At 37.5% G+C, this 19,446-nt stretch overlaps 1 protein-coding gene across 1 annotated transcript; it reads left to right on the top strand.

Annotated features, from left to right (window-relative positions):
• The first annotated feature begins 2,978 nt into the window (after positions 1-2,978).
• Positions 2,979-19,428, top strand: nfe2l1a (nfe2 like bZIP transcription factor 1a). Its single transcript, XM_051106020.1, has 6 exons — positions 2,979-3,105; positions 5,213-5,890; positions 12,118-12,306; positions 14,184-14,273; positions 14,392-14,535; positions 16,618-19,428. The coding sequence occupies exons 2-6, from the start codon at positions 5,363-5,365 to the stop codon at positions 17,899-17,901; spliced, it is 2,235 nt and encodes a 744-aa protein (XP_050961977.1). The 5' UTR covers positions 2,979-3,105; positions 5,213-5,362; the 3' UTR covers positions 17,902-19,428.
• Positions 19,429-19,446: the final 18 nt, after the last annotated feature.

Genomic DNA, 19,446 nt, shown 5'->3' with positions numbered 1-19,446 from the left:
CGTAGCAAAAGTTATGCATTTTAAAACGAAAATGCAACCTTGCATTTTCAAACTAAATGGGATCTGCAACATTTTTAAAGATCTCCAGTTTCGAGGGTCGAACATGCTGGAGTAGTGTAAAGGACAGGTGTAAACATAGCAAAAGTTATGCGTTTTAAAACGAAAACGCACTAATGTAAACATAGCCTGAAACAAAAACTTGGGGTTTTCGAGCTAAAATGGGGTCTGCAATGTTTTTGAAATTTTCGTTTACAAGGGTCAAAAACATCGGTGTAGTGTAAACGACAGGCATAACCATAGCAAAGGTTATGTTTTAAAACGAAGACGCACTAGTATAAACGTAGCCTAAAATGCATCCTGGTGTTTTCTAATTAGAACGGGGTCTGCAGCGTTTTCAAAGGTCTCGGTTTTCTAGAGTCAAAAACGCTGGAGTAGTGTAAACGACAGGCATAACCGTAGCAAAAGTTATGCGTTTTAAAACGAAAACGCACTAGTGTAAACATTGCCTGAAACAAAACCTGGGGTCCGTTCTTCGTACCTCGCTAACTAAGTTAGCTGGATTTGATTGTTGACGATTTCGCGTGATCTTGGATCGTTCGGTTCTTCGAAGCTCATCCGGGACTTACTGTCATAGCAACAGGTCCTTAAGCTTGAACCTGCTCAAGAGCAGGCTTATTTCATGTAAACAGGATTAGATTGCATCTAAGCAAATTGCATTTAAGCAGAATTGATACTTAAAATCTGTCCCAACCACTACTACTTTATTAGAAGAGTACTATTGACCCAGCGACAATAATTTAAAATAATAATAATTAAAAAAAAATGTATTTGAAAATAATATAATAATGATGTGTAATCTATAATAGACAGCCAGGTTTACTCATTAAAAGATTTATTCGTCATAAAATAATTACTTTATAAATGTATTAGAATCTTACACACATGTTATACAGATAATGTAGAGGCGTGCATTAATTTGTGTGATGACAGCTATTATGGGAGTGGCTTTATGGAGCACATGAGATACAGATAACGTGAGATCTTGACCCTTAAGAAATTTTAATTAATGCTGTCACGTAGCAAATTTGTTTCAAATATAAAATTAAATGAATTGCTAAATATTACATTGAAATAAAAAAAAATGTAAAGTCTGTACAAATATTAGAAATCGTGAATATAAATAATTGGGAGTAATGTAAAAAAAATAAAATAAAAACAGTGCACATTTCATTGATCTATTATAACATGATGTAATTTTGTTCGCTTGGCTGTTTCCTTATAAAAGTCCAGAAATTTGTCATGTTTTTCGTCAGGTGTGTTTTTTAATCGTATGATGTCATTACGTTGCTGTCTTGCCGCCAGCCAATCGCTGCATTGCTGATCATGGTTTTGAGTATCGATACATAGCCCCTTTTAAACCAACAGATAACTCAATCCAGCCATACTAATCATCAACAACAGGTGCGTTCGAAGAACCGAATTAGCCAGGTCATGATTAGCGCGATTACGTCATCTTGGATGTGTCATTTGATCTCGGATGTAATAAGCGACGTACGAAGAACGGGCCCCTGGAGTTTTCGAACTAAAATAAGGGTCTGCAATGTTTTTGAAAGTCTCCATTTTCATGGGTCAAAAATGCCAGAGTAGTGCAAACGACAGGCATAACCGTAGCGAAAGTTATGCGTTTTAAAACGCAAATGCACTATAGCGTAAACGTAGTCTAAAATGCGACCTTGAATTTTCAAACTAAAATGGGATCTGCAACATTTTTAAAGATCCCCTGGTGAAAAAAAACAGCATATGCTGGTAGGTATGTTTTGATGCTGGTTTATGCTGGTCCTTTGCTGGTTCATGCTGGTCCTTGACCAGCAAAGGACCAGCTTAAACCAGCTAAGGACCAGCATAAACCAGCAAAGGACCAGCTTAAACCAGCATCAAAACCCACCTAACCAGCATTCCAGCATCAAAACATACCTACCAGCATATGCTGGTTTTTTCACCAGGGTCTCCATTTTCGAGGGTCGAAAACGCTGGAGTAGTGTAAAGGACAGGTGTAACCATAGCAAAAGTTATGCGTTTTAAAACGAAAATGCACTAGTGTAAACATAGCCTGAAACAAACCCTGGGGTTTTCGAACTAAAATGGGGAGTGCAATGTTTTTAAAAGTCTCAATTTATGAGGTTCGAAAACATCGGTGTAGTGTAAACGACAGGCGTAACCGTAGCAAAAGTTATGAGTTTTAAAATAAAAACGCACTAGTGTATACGTAGCCTAAAATGCAACCTGGAGTTTTCAAACTAAAATAAGGCTCTGCAGCGTTTTTGAAAGTCTTAATTTTCGAGGGTCAAAAATGCCAGAGTGGTGCAAACGACAGGCATAACCGTAGCGAAAGTTATGCGTTTTAAAACGAAAACTCACAAGTGTAAACGTAGCCTGAAACGCAACCCAGAGGTACTTTTAGAGTTTTCAAACTAAAACAGGGTCTGTAGCGTTTTCCAAAGTTTCTGTTTTTGACGGTCAAAAACGTTGGAGTGTAACTGACAGACGTAACCATAGCAAAAGTTTTAAAACAAAAACACACTAGTGTAAACATTCCCTTATTCAAGTTTGGAACAAGTAGAGGCTGAGTAAATGATAACAGAGTTTTTGTTTTTGGGTGAAATATCCCTTTAAATATTACCGCACATTGCATAATTTGCCATATACCCAATATAAGTACGTTAGTAGGTTATAAAATAGTTGAGTACCTAATGGTTTCATTTTATTCCTGCCAGTTATTCCTTGGCAATTGTTTCATGGTTCAAAGATAAACACGAAAGCTCTAGAAAACACATAATGATTTATTATTGGAAAAATCTGCAATCTCTTCTGAACACTGGCAACTGGAGCGAGCAAGCGCGCTCCTGCAGAAAGAAAACCGAAAGTCTCGTGACGTCATGTGGGTGGGGAGGAGACTAATACTTTCCACCGGTTACTCCTGCCATATAAATACACTCGCAACACTATTATAGAGCATGTGAAGTTGCGTGATTCAGATCATCCAAGAGGAGTGTCCCGCTTTCAACTCCTGTATAGTGACTGCAAGAACTCTCGTCCGTAAACAAGGTAATGTTTTATTGACTAACCGCATTAAATCTAAACATCAGATATTCTAAGCTGAGATATGCGAACTGGTATGAATCTAATAGCTTTCTATATACTCTCTCAGTATACTTGTTCTCTATATACCGAAGTTGTAGTTTATCAGAGTAACAATATTTATTTTCTAAAAGCATGTGCCACGCGCTTACTGTAGGAAATGCGTGTTGAATCGCTATTAATCAATCCTGTTCGTCACCAATATGAGATTTTAAAGGAGAGAAGCGTGTTGTTCAATATTTTATTAGCTTACTTAAAATGTGTAGGCTAACTGTATTTTTTTTTCCTGAAGAAACCACATCTCTAGCCCTCCTGTAACACCAGTGTTTATTTCCTGAGAAACGGTTTGATTACATCATGGGGTGACTCAGTCGCCTGTTGCCCAGTTATGAAGAAAGAAATAAGTGGGTCAACGGGAGTGTCACGCGTTGATGATTGCTGTTTATGATCTTGAGTGCTGTGTTCAAGATAACAGAACATTCTAGAAGTTTCGCGTCTTCACCGTAAATTGTTCGTTTATGCTTGACGTAACAGCTGCCTATGTTTGAACTAAAAAAACCCAAACTGCATTTACAACAGTACAGCCTTGCGTGGCTCATTGCTGCTTTTTTCCCCAAACGGTCATTACATTTTAAAATAAAAGTGCACTTTCAAATCACATTTTTATTCTCTAATTAGAGAATACTTGACATAACAAAACGTTATTCTCTGCAGCGCTGTACTGTTTCAAAGCGAACAGGTGTTGACGTCACAACTGGAACGGTGTACTGGCCAATCAGAAGCCAGAAACGTAAAAATGCGTTTAATACATTGTATAATTATATATTCGCGCTTTTACGCTTAAAGGAGAAGTCCACTTCCAGAACCAAAACTTACAGATAATGTACTCACCCCCTTGTCATCCAAGATGTTCATGTCTTTCTTCCTTCGGTCGTAAAGTAATTATGTGTTTTGAGGAAAACATTTCAGCATTTTTCTCCATATAATGGACTGATATGGTGCCCTGATTTTCAAACGATCCCAAATGCAGTTGCAAAAGATCCCAGTCTTTTCTAGCGAAACGATTGGTTATTTTCATTTAAAAAATACGATTTAAATACTCTTTAATCTAAAATGCTGGTCTTGCCTTTCTCTCCATGAACTCTGTGTATTCTGGCTCAAGACAGTTAGGGTATGTCGAAAAACTCCAATCGTATTTTCTACCTCAACTTCAAAAATCATTTCAAAAGCATCCTTGCTGCAAAAGTACCAACCCAGTCTTTGCAAAGTGAACATGCAAAGAAGATCAAACACCCTTAACAAAAAAGGTAAAACAGCGATATAGGACGATTTTGGAGTTAAGGGAGAACATGAGATTTTAGTTTTTCGACAGACCCTAACTGTCATGAACCGGAACAAAAACAGTCCAGGCGGAGTAAGACAAGATGAGCGTTTGACATTAAAAAGTATATAAATTGTATTATTTTTATTAAAATAACCGTTCGTTTCGCTAGATAAGACCCTTCTTTCTCGACTGGGATCATTTACAACCGCATCTGGGATTGTTTGAAGCTGCATTTAAACTGCTTTTTGGAAGTTATATATATGGGGCACCATATCAGTCCATTATATGGAGAAAACTGCAGAAATGTTTTCCTCAAAAAACTATTTCTTTACGACTGACGAAAGAAAGACATGAACATCTTGGATGACAAGGGGGTGAGTAAATTATTTGTAAATTGTTGTTCTGGAAGTGGAGTTATCCTTTAAGTAACCTGGTGTAGAAACAATTCTCACTCAGAAATTGATAGTAAACCTCAATTATTTCCAAAAAAACAAAAGTAACACTAAATTAAACATGAAATTTTGAAGAAGACTATTTACTATTATAGTGTACAGTAAACTGTGATATTGCTCATTAACCTTCATAACTTAAATATGATTTCCATCTATAAGTCTTTTACGTCTCATTTTTTGATAAATCAGTATAACAAATTCTGTTATTCAACTATGAATGAATACAAAGGTGGTATACATTAATAACTGAGAATGTGTGAAACGTAAATTCTTATATTATTCTTCCCTTCTGTTTCAGGATTTTGCGTGATTTTGTTTATCTATGAACTAAAAAAACTCAAAAACTGACGTTTTCTTCATGGAGAAAGTTTTGAAATTCTAAAGCTGGATACACAGACACTCTCAAATCGCATATTGCTCATTCTTTGCTTTGGTACTGGTTTGGGCCATGCCGGACCTGAAGAAGTACCTCACCGAGGGCCTGATCCAAGTAGCTATTCTTCTCAGTCTGGCTGGGATGCGTGTGGACGTGGATCCCTACCTGCCCCCTTTTAGCGAAATCATTCTGGGCCCAAATTCAGCTCTAACTCAGACCCAGTTCCACAATCTCCGAAACATCTTGGATGGATATAACCTACATCCCAAAAGCGTAGATCTAGATGGGTTCTTCACAGCTCGCAGGCTTCTAAACTGGGTTCGTTCCTTAGACCGCCTGCAGGTGCCAGCGGCAGAGTTGGAAGCATGGTTGGTCCACAGGGAGCCTGACAATGGCACAATGGTCTCCATTCCGGCTCAAGTGGGTCTTCTTGAGGAAGGCGGAGGTCTTGAAGATGTGGAGGAACCCTCCGAGCTAAGCATGAGGTTGGGGAATGGAGGAGAACTGGGTTATGATGTAGCTGAGAATCAAACCCTTGGAGCTTTGGGGCACATGTCAAGAAGCCTCACCCATCTAGATGACGAAGAACTCCTTAAAGAGGTAAACAGTGAAGCTAGTGAAATCTTCAAAAAGGTTTTCCTATTTTTGCCAATCTGTTTTGTGGCTTGTTATATAATAGTTTAAGTAAATATTTGAGAAAGGAATGTTGGTGCTAGCAACACCCTCCATGCAAGGCTGTTTGGCTCTCATTGTTGTTTATTTTTACAGCTTCTAAAAAGCTAGAACAAGTTTAGAATAAAATTGTTTGACGAATATCCTACCTTTCCACATTTTGGGGTCGGTAAGATTTATTTTAAAGAAAGTGATACTTTTAATGAGCAAGGCATATGAAACTGATCAGAAGTGACAGTAAATTATTTTCAAATAAATGCTGCTGTTTTGCACTTTCTATTCATCAAAAAATCTTGAAAAATCTGTAAAAATGTTGGCTTTGCCATCAATGAATTACATTTGAACATATTGCAATAGAAAACGTTTTAAAATTGTAATAATATTTCAAAATGACTTTTTGTTACAGTATTTTTGATCAAATAAATGCAGCCTTGGTGAGCACGTGGTGAGACTTTTTAAAAAAATGGTAAAAAGAGCCCAAATTTTGAACAGTAGTGTAAAAACAACCTAGTCTCATGACAAAAACGTACCTCTGGGAACTTTTTGCAAGATGCGAAATACTGCCATGTACGTTTCATGACATATTCGATGTGAAATGTCCATTGAGTGGCGCTATAACTAATGCTCCGTGATGTTTTAAAATAACGTACCATCTGCACAACACCTAAACCTACTCGATAGTATGAACAAAAGCAGATGTGATGTAAAAACGCAATCGCAAGCATGCCATTTTAGATTTTTCGCTCATCTTTCAGCTCTTTTGTTGCGAGTCATGTTTTTCGTACCCAAGGATTCCTCATCCTAAGTCCAGTTCTCTGGCGGCTGAGCTACCGAGCAAGCTTGTTATGTCCGGAAAGCAAAACATATGGAGCTTTAATCATAACTGTGTATGAAAACAATTACAAGTGCTCGCTGTTTCACCGCCTCTAGTGTTCATTTCTGTTGGAAACTGCAGTGATATGTACTTATGTTTTTGTTTTTCACAGAGTGCAGAAATGCGCTTGAACAAGAAGAAAAACATTTGATAAATCTGATCTAACTGATCTTTAAACTATAGTTATATTTCCTCATGGTGCATGATTTCCAGTTAACTTGTGCCCTACAAAATAAGGAAGTGTTTTCACCTGTGAATCTTATTAGGTTATCAGCTGATAAAACATGACATACTTGACAAACGAACACTACACATCATGATCAATATATATGCATTCAAATATTGATAATACATAAGAAACAAACTAATTTTATTAATTGCAACTCTGTAAACACACACCCAAAGATCACTGGCTCTATACCAGAAACGTCTGGTCCGGATATGCAAATCCGTTTTGTTATTTAGTTGGACAAACACATGTGTCCCTGTCTTTGCCCCGAGGAACAGCTGAGTGTTAAGCAACCTCAAACATCTGATCCTTCAGCTTGGCTGGGTTTCCTCTCCATGCGTTACTTGAGTGTTGCATGTTGTTTTGTTTTTTTGTTCTACTGACTGTGAGAGATTCATGAGACCCAGAGTATTCTGGGTAATGGGGCTAACATATGATCGCTGGCATGTATACTAGCATGTTATATAAGTTTCAATATTGTAAACACAACTGCAACTAATACTTTATGGACTCAAGAATTCCAAAGTAAAAGTCACAGATCTAGGGTAATATTTGTTAAACTAATATGATTTATTGAAAAACTGTAACAGGATATAAAACACTTACAGGACAGTTCACCCATCGTGCTATTTTTGCAAACAAGACTGACACAGAAGAGAAGAAATTGTTGTCATTTTTGTTTTCTTTGCGCACAAAAATTATTCTTGCATCTTCATAACATTACGGTTGAACCACTGATGTCACATGGACTATTTTGACTATGTCCTTACTACCTTTCTGGGCCTTGAACGTGTCAGTTGTGTTGCTGTCTATGCAAAGTCAGAAAGCTCTCGGATTTCATCAAAAATATCTTAATTTGTGTTCTGAAGATGAATGAAGGTCTTACGGGGTTGGAGCGACATGAGGGTGAGTAATTAATGACTGAATTTTATTTGAACAAAGTGTAAGTAAGTAACAAAGTGAATAGTTCACCCAAAATTGAAAATTTGCTAAAAATGTACTCACCCATAAGCAATCCAAGCTGTAGATGAGTTTGTTTCTTCATCAGAACTGATTTGAAGAGATTTAGCATTACATGACTTGCTCAGCAATGGATCTGTTGCAGTGAATAGGTGCCATCAAAATGAGGGTCCAAACTGCTGATAAAAACATCACAATTATCCACAAGTAATCCACATGACTCCAGTCCATCAAATGACATCTTGTGAAGTGAAAAGCTGTGTGTCTGTGGGAAACAAATCCCCCATTAGGCTTTTTTTTAATGGTGGAATCATTCCTTCAAGCTAAAATACTGGTCTACAATCCATAATAATGGTTCCTCCAGTAGAAAAATACATCCTCTGCTGTCCTCTCACATCAAAATAACATATTTGTTTAGAACTGTTTTGGACTCTTTTCACTTGTAAATGGTGCTTGATTTGTGCATATTTCTAGATGATTTTGTCATAGGGAAAGTAATATTATAGATTAAGGACTCATATTTTTGCTGTATTTTCACTTCACAAGATATTTATTGATGACTGGAGTCATGTGGACTACTCGTGGATGATTGTGATGTTTTTATCAGCTGTTTGGACTCTTATTCTGACGGCACCCATTCACTGCAGTGAGCAAGTGATGTAATGCTAAATTTCTCCAAATCTGTTCTGATGAAGAAACAAACTCATCTACACTTTGAATGGCCTGTGGGTGAGTAAAATAACATTTCTGGGGCAACTGTTCCTTTGCAGTGTTAAACTGGTTTGTCACATGACCTACAGCAGACTGCCAGCATATACACACAGTGTCCAGTCTTTTTAGTGTGACTGTGAGTGTCTCCCTGGCTGTGTGCCCACATTATTGACATTGTGAGAAGCATCAAGCCTCTTTCTTTTGCTTGCTGTGCACTCAGTGGGACAGCTAGGGAAATTTCAACTGGATGCTTTTTACTTTCTGTTGCTCCAGTGGGCTTTGTAACAGAATAAGAGGTTGCACACACAGTATAGCACTTACTGAACCTGAATTCCCCTTGAGTAAGGACCCTGTACTTAGAAACAGTTGCCATGTGTTTGTCAAGTCCCCACATGTGCAGACCAGATCAGATTTGACAGGTTTCCATGCACATGATCCACAGGGCTATTTCTGAACTAAGAGCCAGACTGTTTGTGGTATGGAGAAAAGGCTGCAAATTTGGCCCTATGGCACATTTGACCTGTACTGGCGGGCAGCATGGTGTTCCCGGATCAGAATGTTGACTATGTTTTCCTCTAGGGATTATTAGAAGCATGCAGTCTTGAGAAAAATGATCCTTCCTCGCAACAGAATATTTTTGTTTTGATCTTGAACATCTCATCTGTTCAATTCAGAGCTAGATGATTAGTTAACTGTGTTTAGCTGAGGGCTGGAACATACAATTTTGTGCTAAGATTCTCTGGATTTGCTAAAGATTACATAACTGTTTTTATAGGGATAGTTCACCCAAAAATGAAAATACTGTCATTAATTATTCACCTGCATGTCGTTCCAAACCTGTAAGACCAATTTAAGAGGTTTTTAATGAAATCAGAGAGCTTTCTGACCCTGCATAGACAGCAACACAACTGCTATGTTTAATACTTTGTGTGCAAAGAAAACAAAAATAATGACTTTATTAAACAATTTCTTCTCTTCCGAATCAGTCTCCACTAATATATTAACCAATATGAAAAATTAATTTTCTAAATTATCTACAGTTGATGTCAAAAGTTTACATCCCCAAAATGCAGGTTTTTGTTTATTTAGTACTGATCTGAATAAGATATTTCACATAAAAGACATTTACATATAATCCACAAGAGAAAATAATAGTTAAACATAAAACTGACCCGGTTCAAAAGTTTACATCCCCTTGACTCTTAATACTGTGTTGTTACCTGAATGATCCACAGCTATTTTTTTTTTTTGTTTTGTTTTGTTTTGTTTAGTGATAGTTATTCATGAGTCCCTTTGTTTGTCCTGAACAGTTAAACTGTCTGCTGTTCTTTAGAAAAATCCTTCAGGTCCCACAAATTTGTTGGTTTTTCAGCATTTTTGTGTATTTGAACCCTTTCCAGCAGTGACTGTATGATTTTGAGATCCATCTTTTCACACTGAGGACAACTGAGGGACTCATATTCAACTATTACAGAAGGTTCAAACGATCACTGATGCTCCAGAAGGAAAAATTGTGCATTAACATCTGGGGGATGAAAACTTTTGAACAGAACAAAGATGTGTACATTTTTGTTATTTTGCCTAAATATATATATATATTTTTTCATTTAGTACTGCCCTTCAGAAACTACAAAATATTGACCTGTTTCCTAGAAGACAAAATAAGTTAAATTTACCCTGATCTTCAAATTCTTAATGCATTGTGTTTCCTTCTGGAGCATCAGTGAGTGTTTGAACCTTCTGTAATAGTTGCATATGAGTCCTTCAGTGTTGTCCTCAGTGTGAAAAGATGGATCTCAAAATCATACAGTTATTGTCAGAAAGGGTTCAAATACACAAAAATGCTGGAAAACCAAATTTGTGGGACATAAAGGATTTTTATGCGGGCAGTTTAACTGTTCAGGACAAACAAGGGACGCACAAAAAAACTACCACTAAACAAAAAACACAACTGTGGTTTATTCAGGTAACAACACAGTATTAAGAATCAAGGCGATGTGAACTTTTGAACGGGGTCATTTTTATAAATTCAACTATTATTTTCTCTTGTGGACTATGTAAACGTCTTTTATGTGAAATATCTTATTCAGGTCAGTACTAAATAAAAAATAACATGCATTTTCTTAATTTGGTAAAATAATTAACATTTTGCAGATTCTGAAAGGGAGATGTAAACTTTGGACCTCAACTGTATATAATATTCGATCAACACAAATGAAATCAATTAGTAGGTCAAGAATCAGTACTGAAAATCCCCCTGACAGTCTGAATCACTGTAGTTCAAACGAGGGCGTCTGTACTTGACCGGGCTGGCTTGTTGTGACCCCAACTTAAAAGTTTGACCGCTGCTAGATATGCCTGAGCGTGTGCTGGCTTGGCGTCCACAGCACCAGCCTGGCTTGTTTTGCAATCCGAGAAGACAGGCACATTTGCTTTCGCAACGCCTGTTTACCGGCTACTGATCATGTGTCTGGGCCCATCCCCTAAAAAAACCTACTCAACGGACAGTACATGAACTACATCTTCCACTGCTCCACATACCATAAACTTAAACGTAAACAGACACTGTGACCTTGTCAAACCCTTTTTAGGACTGAGCATATGGAGGTGTGGAAGTTGATGTGTACTGAATAGGTTACATGATTAAGTGACACCCTAACCCTAGGAGGGATTTGGGCTGTTATTCCCCTAATACCAAAAAACATATTAGTCAACCTCCATGCTTGTCACAAGAACCACAGGGGTCTCTGGAGGCTAAGGGGACTTCCAATAACAACAGCACAGACACCCAAGAGACCAATCGCTTTCATTAATCCCACTCCAGAATAGGGAAAGGTTAGGTCTATTTATAGCCAAGAGCTGTCTGTTGTCTGTAAATGTATGGGTTCCATATATAAAAGTGACCCACATTTTTCATCACCAGGACAAACATCACCCACCTTGATTTTACTTCTGTAGGTATCTTCACAGAGCAGATTATTATATACAATATCTGGTATGTAATAATAACAAAATGCATTAAACATTATATTACTTAGCGCTAGTGAATGTTTTAATGGTTACCAATGTATGGGACGCTAAATGTTATTCAAAACCTGTTGGATATTGACGTAATATCTCCTATACCTTTTGGCTTTAGTACATATTCCCCAAGAAACAGACAATAGTGAACTGAAATTAAATGAAATGCATGGACCGTCCACCAGGATTCCCGTTCTTTCTGACAACAAAGCACTTGAATGTGACAAACTCATAATTACAAAATCACAAGTGGGAAGTTTTCATTAGCACATAAAGGCAGCAATAGGCCATACCTGAGACCGCCACTTCCTATCCAAAAGAGAATGTGCTTTTTAATGATCTTTACTTTTGCATTTGCAGGAGGGAGATGGTATGTCTTTCTTCTGGGAGCAGGAACCTCAAAATATCCACCAGGAGCAGTTAGAAAATGCCAGCATCCAACCTCTCAGCCTGCTTAATGAGGAAGAAGAGGATGAGGATGAGTTTATGGTGGATAGCTGGAGAAATACAAATCCATTTCACAATCAAATGTTTGGAGAGGATCTACAGGTATGACAGTGAACATATTCACAATAAGGCACCAAATATTGAATATTTATGTACAGGGTTCGTACAGATACAGTAAAATGAAATTCCAGAACTTTCAAGGACTTTACAAGCACTACTTTTTTGATTTTCAAGGACTTCAATCAGAGATCTCACTTTTCAAACAATGTCTTTCAAATTCGAAAAACAAGATAAATACATAAATAAAAATATACTAATAAAACAAAGTGGCAAAAATAAAGTGAAGCACATGCAAAGTATTACTACTAAAGTATTACAAAGTACACTGCACTTTTACTATAGTAAAACCTCAGTTAATTTTATTAAGGGATTTGTATGTGTGTGTACTTTCTTCTTTTTTTTGTTTTTATAATTGTACTGCCTTAATTGTTTGATGTTTTCTAAAAAAAAAAAAAAAAAAAATCAGAAAAAAAGATTTGCGAAACCGCTACGAAATTCTGGAAACGTGATTCGCCAAATACGCTCCGACGTCCTGAACTAAATCGAATGATTTGCGAACCCACCAAAATCCCAATCTGAATCAAATGATTTACAAACCTGCTCCAATGTTCTGATCTAAATCAAATGAATCACCATCCATGCTCCGAAGTCCTGATCTAAATAATGATTTGCAAACATCATTTCAGCCCAGTACTTGGAGTGCGATCGAAAATTATTCGACTCGATCCGAACTCCATGTATCGCGAATCATTTGATTTAGATCGAGACTTCAAATCGTGTAATCATTTGATTTGAATCATTTAATCTAAACAATTTAATTTGTGAAATGATTTACAAACCCGATCCGATCTCAGTCAAATGATTCACGAACCTGCTCCGAAGTCCCAAACTAAACAAAATGATTTGCGATACGTGATTTGAAGCCTCGATCTAAGTCAAATAATTTGCGAACCCACTCTGAAGTCCCGATCTAAATCAAATGATTTATGATACACAATTTGAAGTCTGAACAAATGATTTACGATACACAATCCGATTGGAGTGCTTTGAAACAGTGAATCATTTTGCGATGCAGTGGTTTAATTTTTTTGAGTTTGAGTTTCGAAAGCTCTGTTTTATCACTACGTGCTTCTTAAAATCATTACAAGTGATGTTGAAGTTAGAAAATGAATAGCTGTTTTATTTTGATCCGGCTTTTGCTATTGAATCACTTGAAATGAATGATCAAAATCACCAGTTTGAATCAATCAGAGCAGATTCAGCATAAATGACTCACTCAATTGATTCAGTTCATTTGTTCTACTTTTTGCATCTTCAGCCATGTTTATACGACATTGTCAGTACTACTACTGACGTAGCTTGCTAGCTTTATGACATTACCTGAAATAAGCAATGTTTTTTTAATTGCGTGAAAAGATATATACTTACTGAAAAACTTTATTTCATAGATACATTGTCTTTCAATAATTCAAGCACTTTTCAAGTACCTCTTCAAGGATATTGCTATTTTCAGACCTTAAATTTCAAAATGTACTTTAAGCATCTTGTACGAACTCTGTATGTATTTATACAATTAGTTACAATATCTACATTTCTATTTCTTAAATAGTTTCACACTATATTCTATAAAATAATACTTTTTAGTCTTTGTCATTTCGATTAGATTCTTTTTAACTTGCAAAGAAGTACAATGAGCTAAAGTACTGAAATACTGTGAATAGGACACAAAATACACTTAACATTTAACGAACATATTGTGCAAAATTTCTAGCTATTAATTGACCTTGTTACACCTGACCTTGATGAAGACGTTCCAGATTCCAAGTGCAGCATTGCCGTCATTGTTAGACCTTGACAGATAACAGAGTGATATGAGTTTTATTAAACAATTTCCGCATGCTCACTTGCACCTCTTTCAGTTGTCAGGTGTAAGGGACAACAACACTTCTCTTTCCATTGAAGAGTGCTTGCATCTTATTGATGCCAACTTCCCCTCAGGGGATCCAGAGGTAAAAACTTGATCTAGAATGCAACGTTTCATCCTTTTACGACAATGTTTGTGCAGCAGGAATTGTTTTTTAACTAGAGAGAGAAAGAAAAAAATAAAAATCTTATTAATTTTTCCAGTTGACGGGCCCTGATGTGCAGAATGTAGGAGAACATGCGCTTTCAGACTTTCAGAGGCCACTCATGTCACCCTTGTTGCCTGAGCAGGAATCAACAACATTAGAGCAACAATGGCAAGACGTTTTGGCCATCATGGAATCACAGGTATGAAATGACAAAATCTTACCGAAGTAAGTTATTATATCCCGAAGTTAATCAATGCTTTGAAAAATGAATGAACATATTTGAGACGTTCTATCATTATGAGTCATAATCGTTTGTGGAGAAATGCGAGAATTTGAACTGTGTAACGTTAGTTTTTAATAAAAAACGACCAATTTTAAGTTCAATGTCAGAACATAATTTAAGAATTAATGCTGTTTTGACGTGAAAGATCACTGTAAATTAGCCGCTTCATTTCAAACAGCAACATGGAGCACGCAAAACAATCGTCTTTTAGTCTTCACCACTCGAATGAAATAACATGAATGAACATCAGTGGATATCTTGATATATGCACTACAACTTACTGAAATGTATTCTCTCGTGTAATCGCCCAGTCAGTGTTTCAACCGCGTAAAAGACCAAAACAAAACCGCTGGTGAACGTGGTCATGGGACGTTTTATTTACCTCAGAACAGTCGTCAAGCATTCACAGCTCGTTGGGTAGAGAAAATAAGTTCAGAGAATCAAAAGTCGTAAATATATACATTTATGCAATACACAGTTGAGGTCAAAAGTTTACATACACCTTGCAATCTGCAAAATGTTATTTATTTTACCAAAATAAGAGGGATCATACCAAATGCATTGTATTGTTTATTTAGTACTGACCTGAATAAGAAAATAGTGGTTGAATTTATAAAAATTACCCGTTCAAAAGTTTACATACACTTGTTTCTTAATACTGTTGTCACCTGAATGATCCACAGCTGTGTTTTTTTTGTTTAGTGGTAGTTGTTCATGAACCCCTTGTTTGTCCTGAATAGTTAAACTGCCTGCTGTTCATCAGAAAAGGTTTTTTTTGTGTGTATCTTAACCCTTTCCAGCAGTGACTGTATGATTTTAAGATCCATCTTTTCACACTGAGGACAACTGAGGGACTCATATGCAACTATTACATAAGGTTCAAACGCTCACTGATGCTCTAGAAGTAAAAACCATGAATTAAGAGCTGGGGGGTGAAAACTTTTGAACAGAAGTGATGACGTAATGCGTCCAAAGAACACACCAACGAACACTGTTTCCGGGTCCAAACACCAACTCATTTCACTTGAGAATACTATCTCAGCAGCCATTTATGAGCACTGTTTATTCATATTAAACAGTTAAGCTAAACATTTTCAGATAAACAGTGTACACTACATTCTTCGTGCTCACAGCGTCCCAAACACAAATATTTTTTATATTTATTTATTTATATTTTCATTGTATGGCTATCTGGGATGTACGGTATGGAGTTAAAGGGTAGGATTATAATTTTTTGGTAGTATTATATCACATAATTAGTACCGTTAGTTGTTTTCTCGTGTCAACTGATAGAGCGTTTGGACCCGGAAGTCACGGAAGAGGTGACGCTTGACATCAGACTTACCAAGCGAGATGTGAACTTTTTTCTTTTGCCTAAATATAATATTTTTTCATTTAGGACTGCTCTTCAGAGGCTACAGAAGATACTTGCATGTTTCCCAGAAGACAAAATAAGTTACATTTACCCTGATCTTTAAATTCAAAAAGTTTCCACCACCCAGCTCTTAATGCATTGTGTTGGACTTATGAACAACTATCACTAAACAAAAAACAAAACAAAACAGCTGTGGATCATACAGGTGACAACACAGTATTAATATTAAAATGAATATTATTTTCTCTTGTGGACTATATGTAATTGTCTTTTATGTGAATTTCTTTTATGTGTATTTTTATTCAGGTCAGCACTAAATAAAAAAATAACATGCATTTTGTATGATCCCTCTTATTTTGGTAAAATAATTAACATTTTGCAGATTCTGCAAGGTGTATGTAAACTTTTGAACTCAACTGTATAAATAAATTAGCCAGCCACAATTTAAATGATTATTCTTCACAATGGTTTGGAGATAAAACATAGTAAACATATTATTAAAGACAGACACTGACTACTCAAAATATGTTTCTAGGTCGAAGACTTAGAAAATATGGAGCAGGTCACATGCTTTATTGACATGGCAGTCAGAGATCTTTATTTGACTTCTCTTATCTTTACAGGACATGGATACAGCTGAAACAATAGGTGATTCTCCCTTCAGTGATTCAGACAGAAATATGGAAAATTTTATTCATCAGGATGTTAGCCTTCACCAAGCTGCTCTGCCAAGATCCACTGAAGCACAAAACACTGTCGCCATGGAAGAACCCTGTTGCATTAACAACCACTCTGTGCCAAACATCAATTTAGGCAGTTCTTCTAATGCCGAAGCTTTCGAAGACTCTGATATCATAGACCTCCTTCTGACTTCTGGGACTAGCCTGCCAAGTACTATAGATCCTCTACTTGAAGAAGCCATGCTTGATGAGATTGACCTAATGGATTTGGCCCTGGAAGAACTTAGCCAGGCACAGTCTGAAGAACAAAACCCAGCAGATTCTGACTCTGGTTTATCCCTGGACTGCAGTCAAAGCCCTGCCTCTCCTAATGGATCTGAATCTTCCAGTTCCTCTTCATCTTCTTCATGCTCTTCATCACCGTCCAGCCCAACCCCTAGTTTGGTGCCCGAGGAAGGCGCTGTGGGCTACACCCGTATCAAGGAAGAGGATGAAGATGTGAGCTACACCCATATCAAGGAAGAGGATGAAGATCTCGGATACACCCACGGAGCTGTGGGCGGGTACATGCCAGAACAAACCAAAATGTGCCAATCAAGCTTCTTGGAGGCCAGGCAGTTCCATCGCCTTCCTTGGCTCGAGCACATCGGACACGATCATAACTACATCCAACCTCAAAGCCAAAAGAAACCTCCAAAAGATCTTCCTGACGAGTCGCCAAAAAACAAAATGCTGGAGCATCTCTCTGGCCGGGATGAGAAACGTGCTCGTTTGATGAATATCCCGTTCTCCAATGAACGCATCGTAAACTTACCCGTCGAAGAGTTCAATCGCTTGCTAGCGAAATACCATCTCAATGAGGCTCAGCTTACACTTATCAGAGACATTCGCCGCAGGGGTAAAAACAAAATGGCTGCTCAGAACTGTCGTCGAAGGAAGCTTGATGTCCTGCTGGATTTGGAGTGTAGTGTGGATAGCCTGCGACGCCTCCGGGCCAAACTGCTCAGGGAGAAATCTGAGATCTTGCGCTCCATCAGGGAGATGAAGCAGCATCTTAATAGCTTGTATCAAGAGGTTTATGAGAGGCTGAGGGAGGAACAGGGACTGCTGTACTCTGACAACAACTTTACTTTGCAGGAAGACAGCACCAGGCCTGTAACATCACAACGCAGATCAGATTCACACTCCAGACGCAAACTTAACAAAAGACAAAAACACAAGAAGTGAGGTGGAGGACTCATGTTATGACAAGGCTCAGGAAAATTGCTCTCTGCTGTGAAGACAACCTGCTGGTTTTCCACAGTTCAATGGGAAATTGCACCAAGTAGGGTATTTTTACCCAAGTGATCATCCTTGATAACGTATTATGCTATGTAGGCACGTTTGAATGAACTTTAGGTTCCACAGAGTTTTGACGTTAAAGTGCCATATCATGAGTTTTCTTGACCTTTTAAGGTAAAGGCACTGATGTCCTCTAAACCTACTAGAGTCTAGTTGAAGAAAGCGCTCCATTTCACATGTTAAACGAGGCACAGGAGCAAATAACACTGTTTATTTCACATAGAGGGTGACAAAGAAGCTGTTTCACTCAGTTATGAAAGAAAAGACGATTACTTGTGTTTCACGTCCACTTTGAGAACCAAACTGGGCTATAAGAATGTAAGGAGTATCTGAATTGGTCTCAATGTCAGAAAACAAAAATAATCCCATGTTAGAGCAGAAAATGATAAGTTATGCTTGGAATCCAAGCATTGAAACAAAGTTTTATTGCATTTTAACTACTGCTTAAAGGGATGCTTGAAAATTCCGCCATTAATTACTCACCCTCATGTCGTTCCAAACCCGTACGTTCATCTTGGAACACAATTTAAGATATTTTTAACGAAACCCAAGAGCTTTCTGACCCTTTGTAGACAGCAACGCAACTACCACGTTCAAGGTCCATTGTTAAAATAGTCCATGTGACATCAGCACAACCGTAATGTTACGAAGCTACAAGATTGCTTTTTGTGCACAAAATAAACAAAAATACAGACTGTATTCAACAATTTCTTAGTTTCCGTGTCAGTCCGTCTGTTTCCCCCAGACACTTTTTGTGTGGCGGTAATTTCCCCTGGATCTTGCGTAAAAAAACAATTCGATATTTGTGCTGGTCTGAACAGAAACAGCAGACAGGCTGTTCATTTTCTGCCAGCAGGAGGTGCTTTTGAAATGGCACAAATAGCGGTTTTCCTGGTAATGTCTGTAATCAAAGCAGGGTTACACTCACAAACTATTTTTTGCGGTCAGATTTGAAATTGTGACGGGCCCGTAACAAATAAATCAATGTATGGGAAACACTGGTACCACATGGTAGTACAGCTGCTGTCATTGAAGAGTCAAAAAGCTCTCGAATTTAATAAAAAAATATGTTGTGTTCCAAAAATGAATGACATGAGGGTGAGTAATTAATGAGAGAATGTTCATTTTTGGGTAAACTATCCCTTTAAGGTCAAAGTATACTTCTGTTTTTTTACGCGTACACGAGGGACAGCGTAGAGTGCGCGTGACACAGATTGTTGTACACGCATCAGATTTTTGTAACTACATGTGCAATGACTTGGTTTTGCACTAATCAGTAGTTCCACAAGGTGGCAGCACTGGCCTGGGCCATTGTTTCACAGTAGAAAACCAAACTAAAGAGACAGAACAACTACAGAATAGTGGAGACTACAACAAGAAGCATCAGTGCTTTTATTGTTATTATTTTTTTTTTTAAGTAAAAAATAGCTG

This window comes from Labeo rohita, chromosome 3 (genome assembly GCF_022985175.1).
Source record: "Labeo rohita strain BAU-BD-2019 chromosome 3, IGBB_LRoh.1.0, whole genome shotgun sequence".
Taxonomy (NCBI): Eukaryota; Metazoa; Chordata; class Actinopteri; order Cypriniformes; family Cyprinidae; genus Labeo; species Labeo rohita.
The sequence above is the reverse complement of the archived record's forward strand: the minus strand, read 5'-3'. Positions and strand labels throughout refer to the sequence as shown.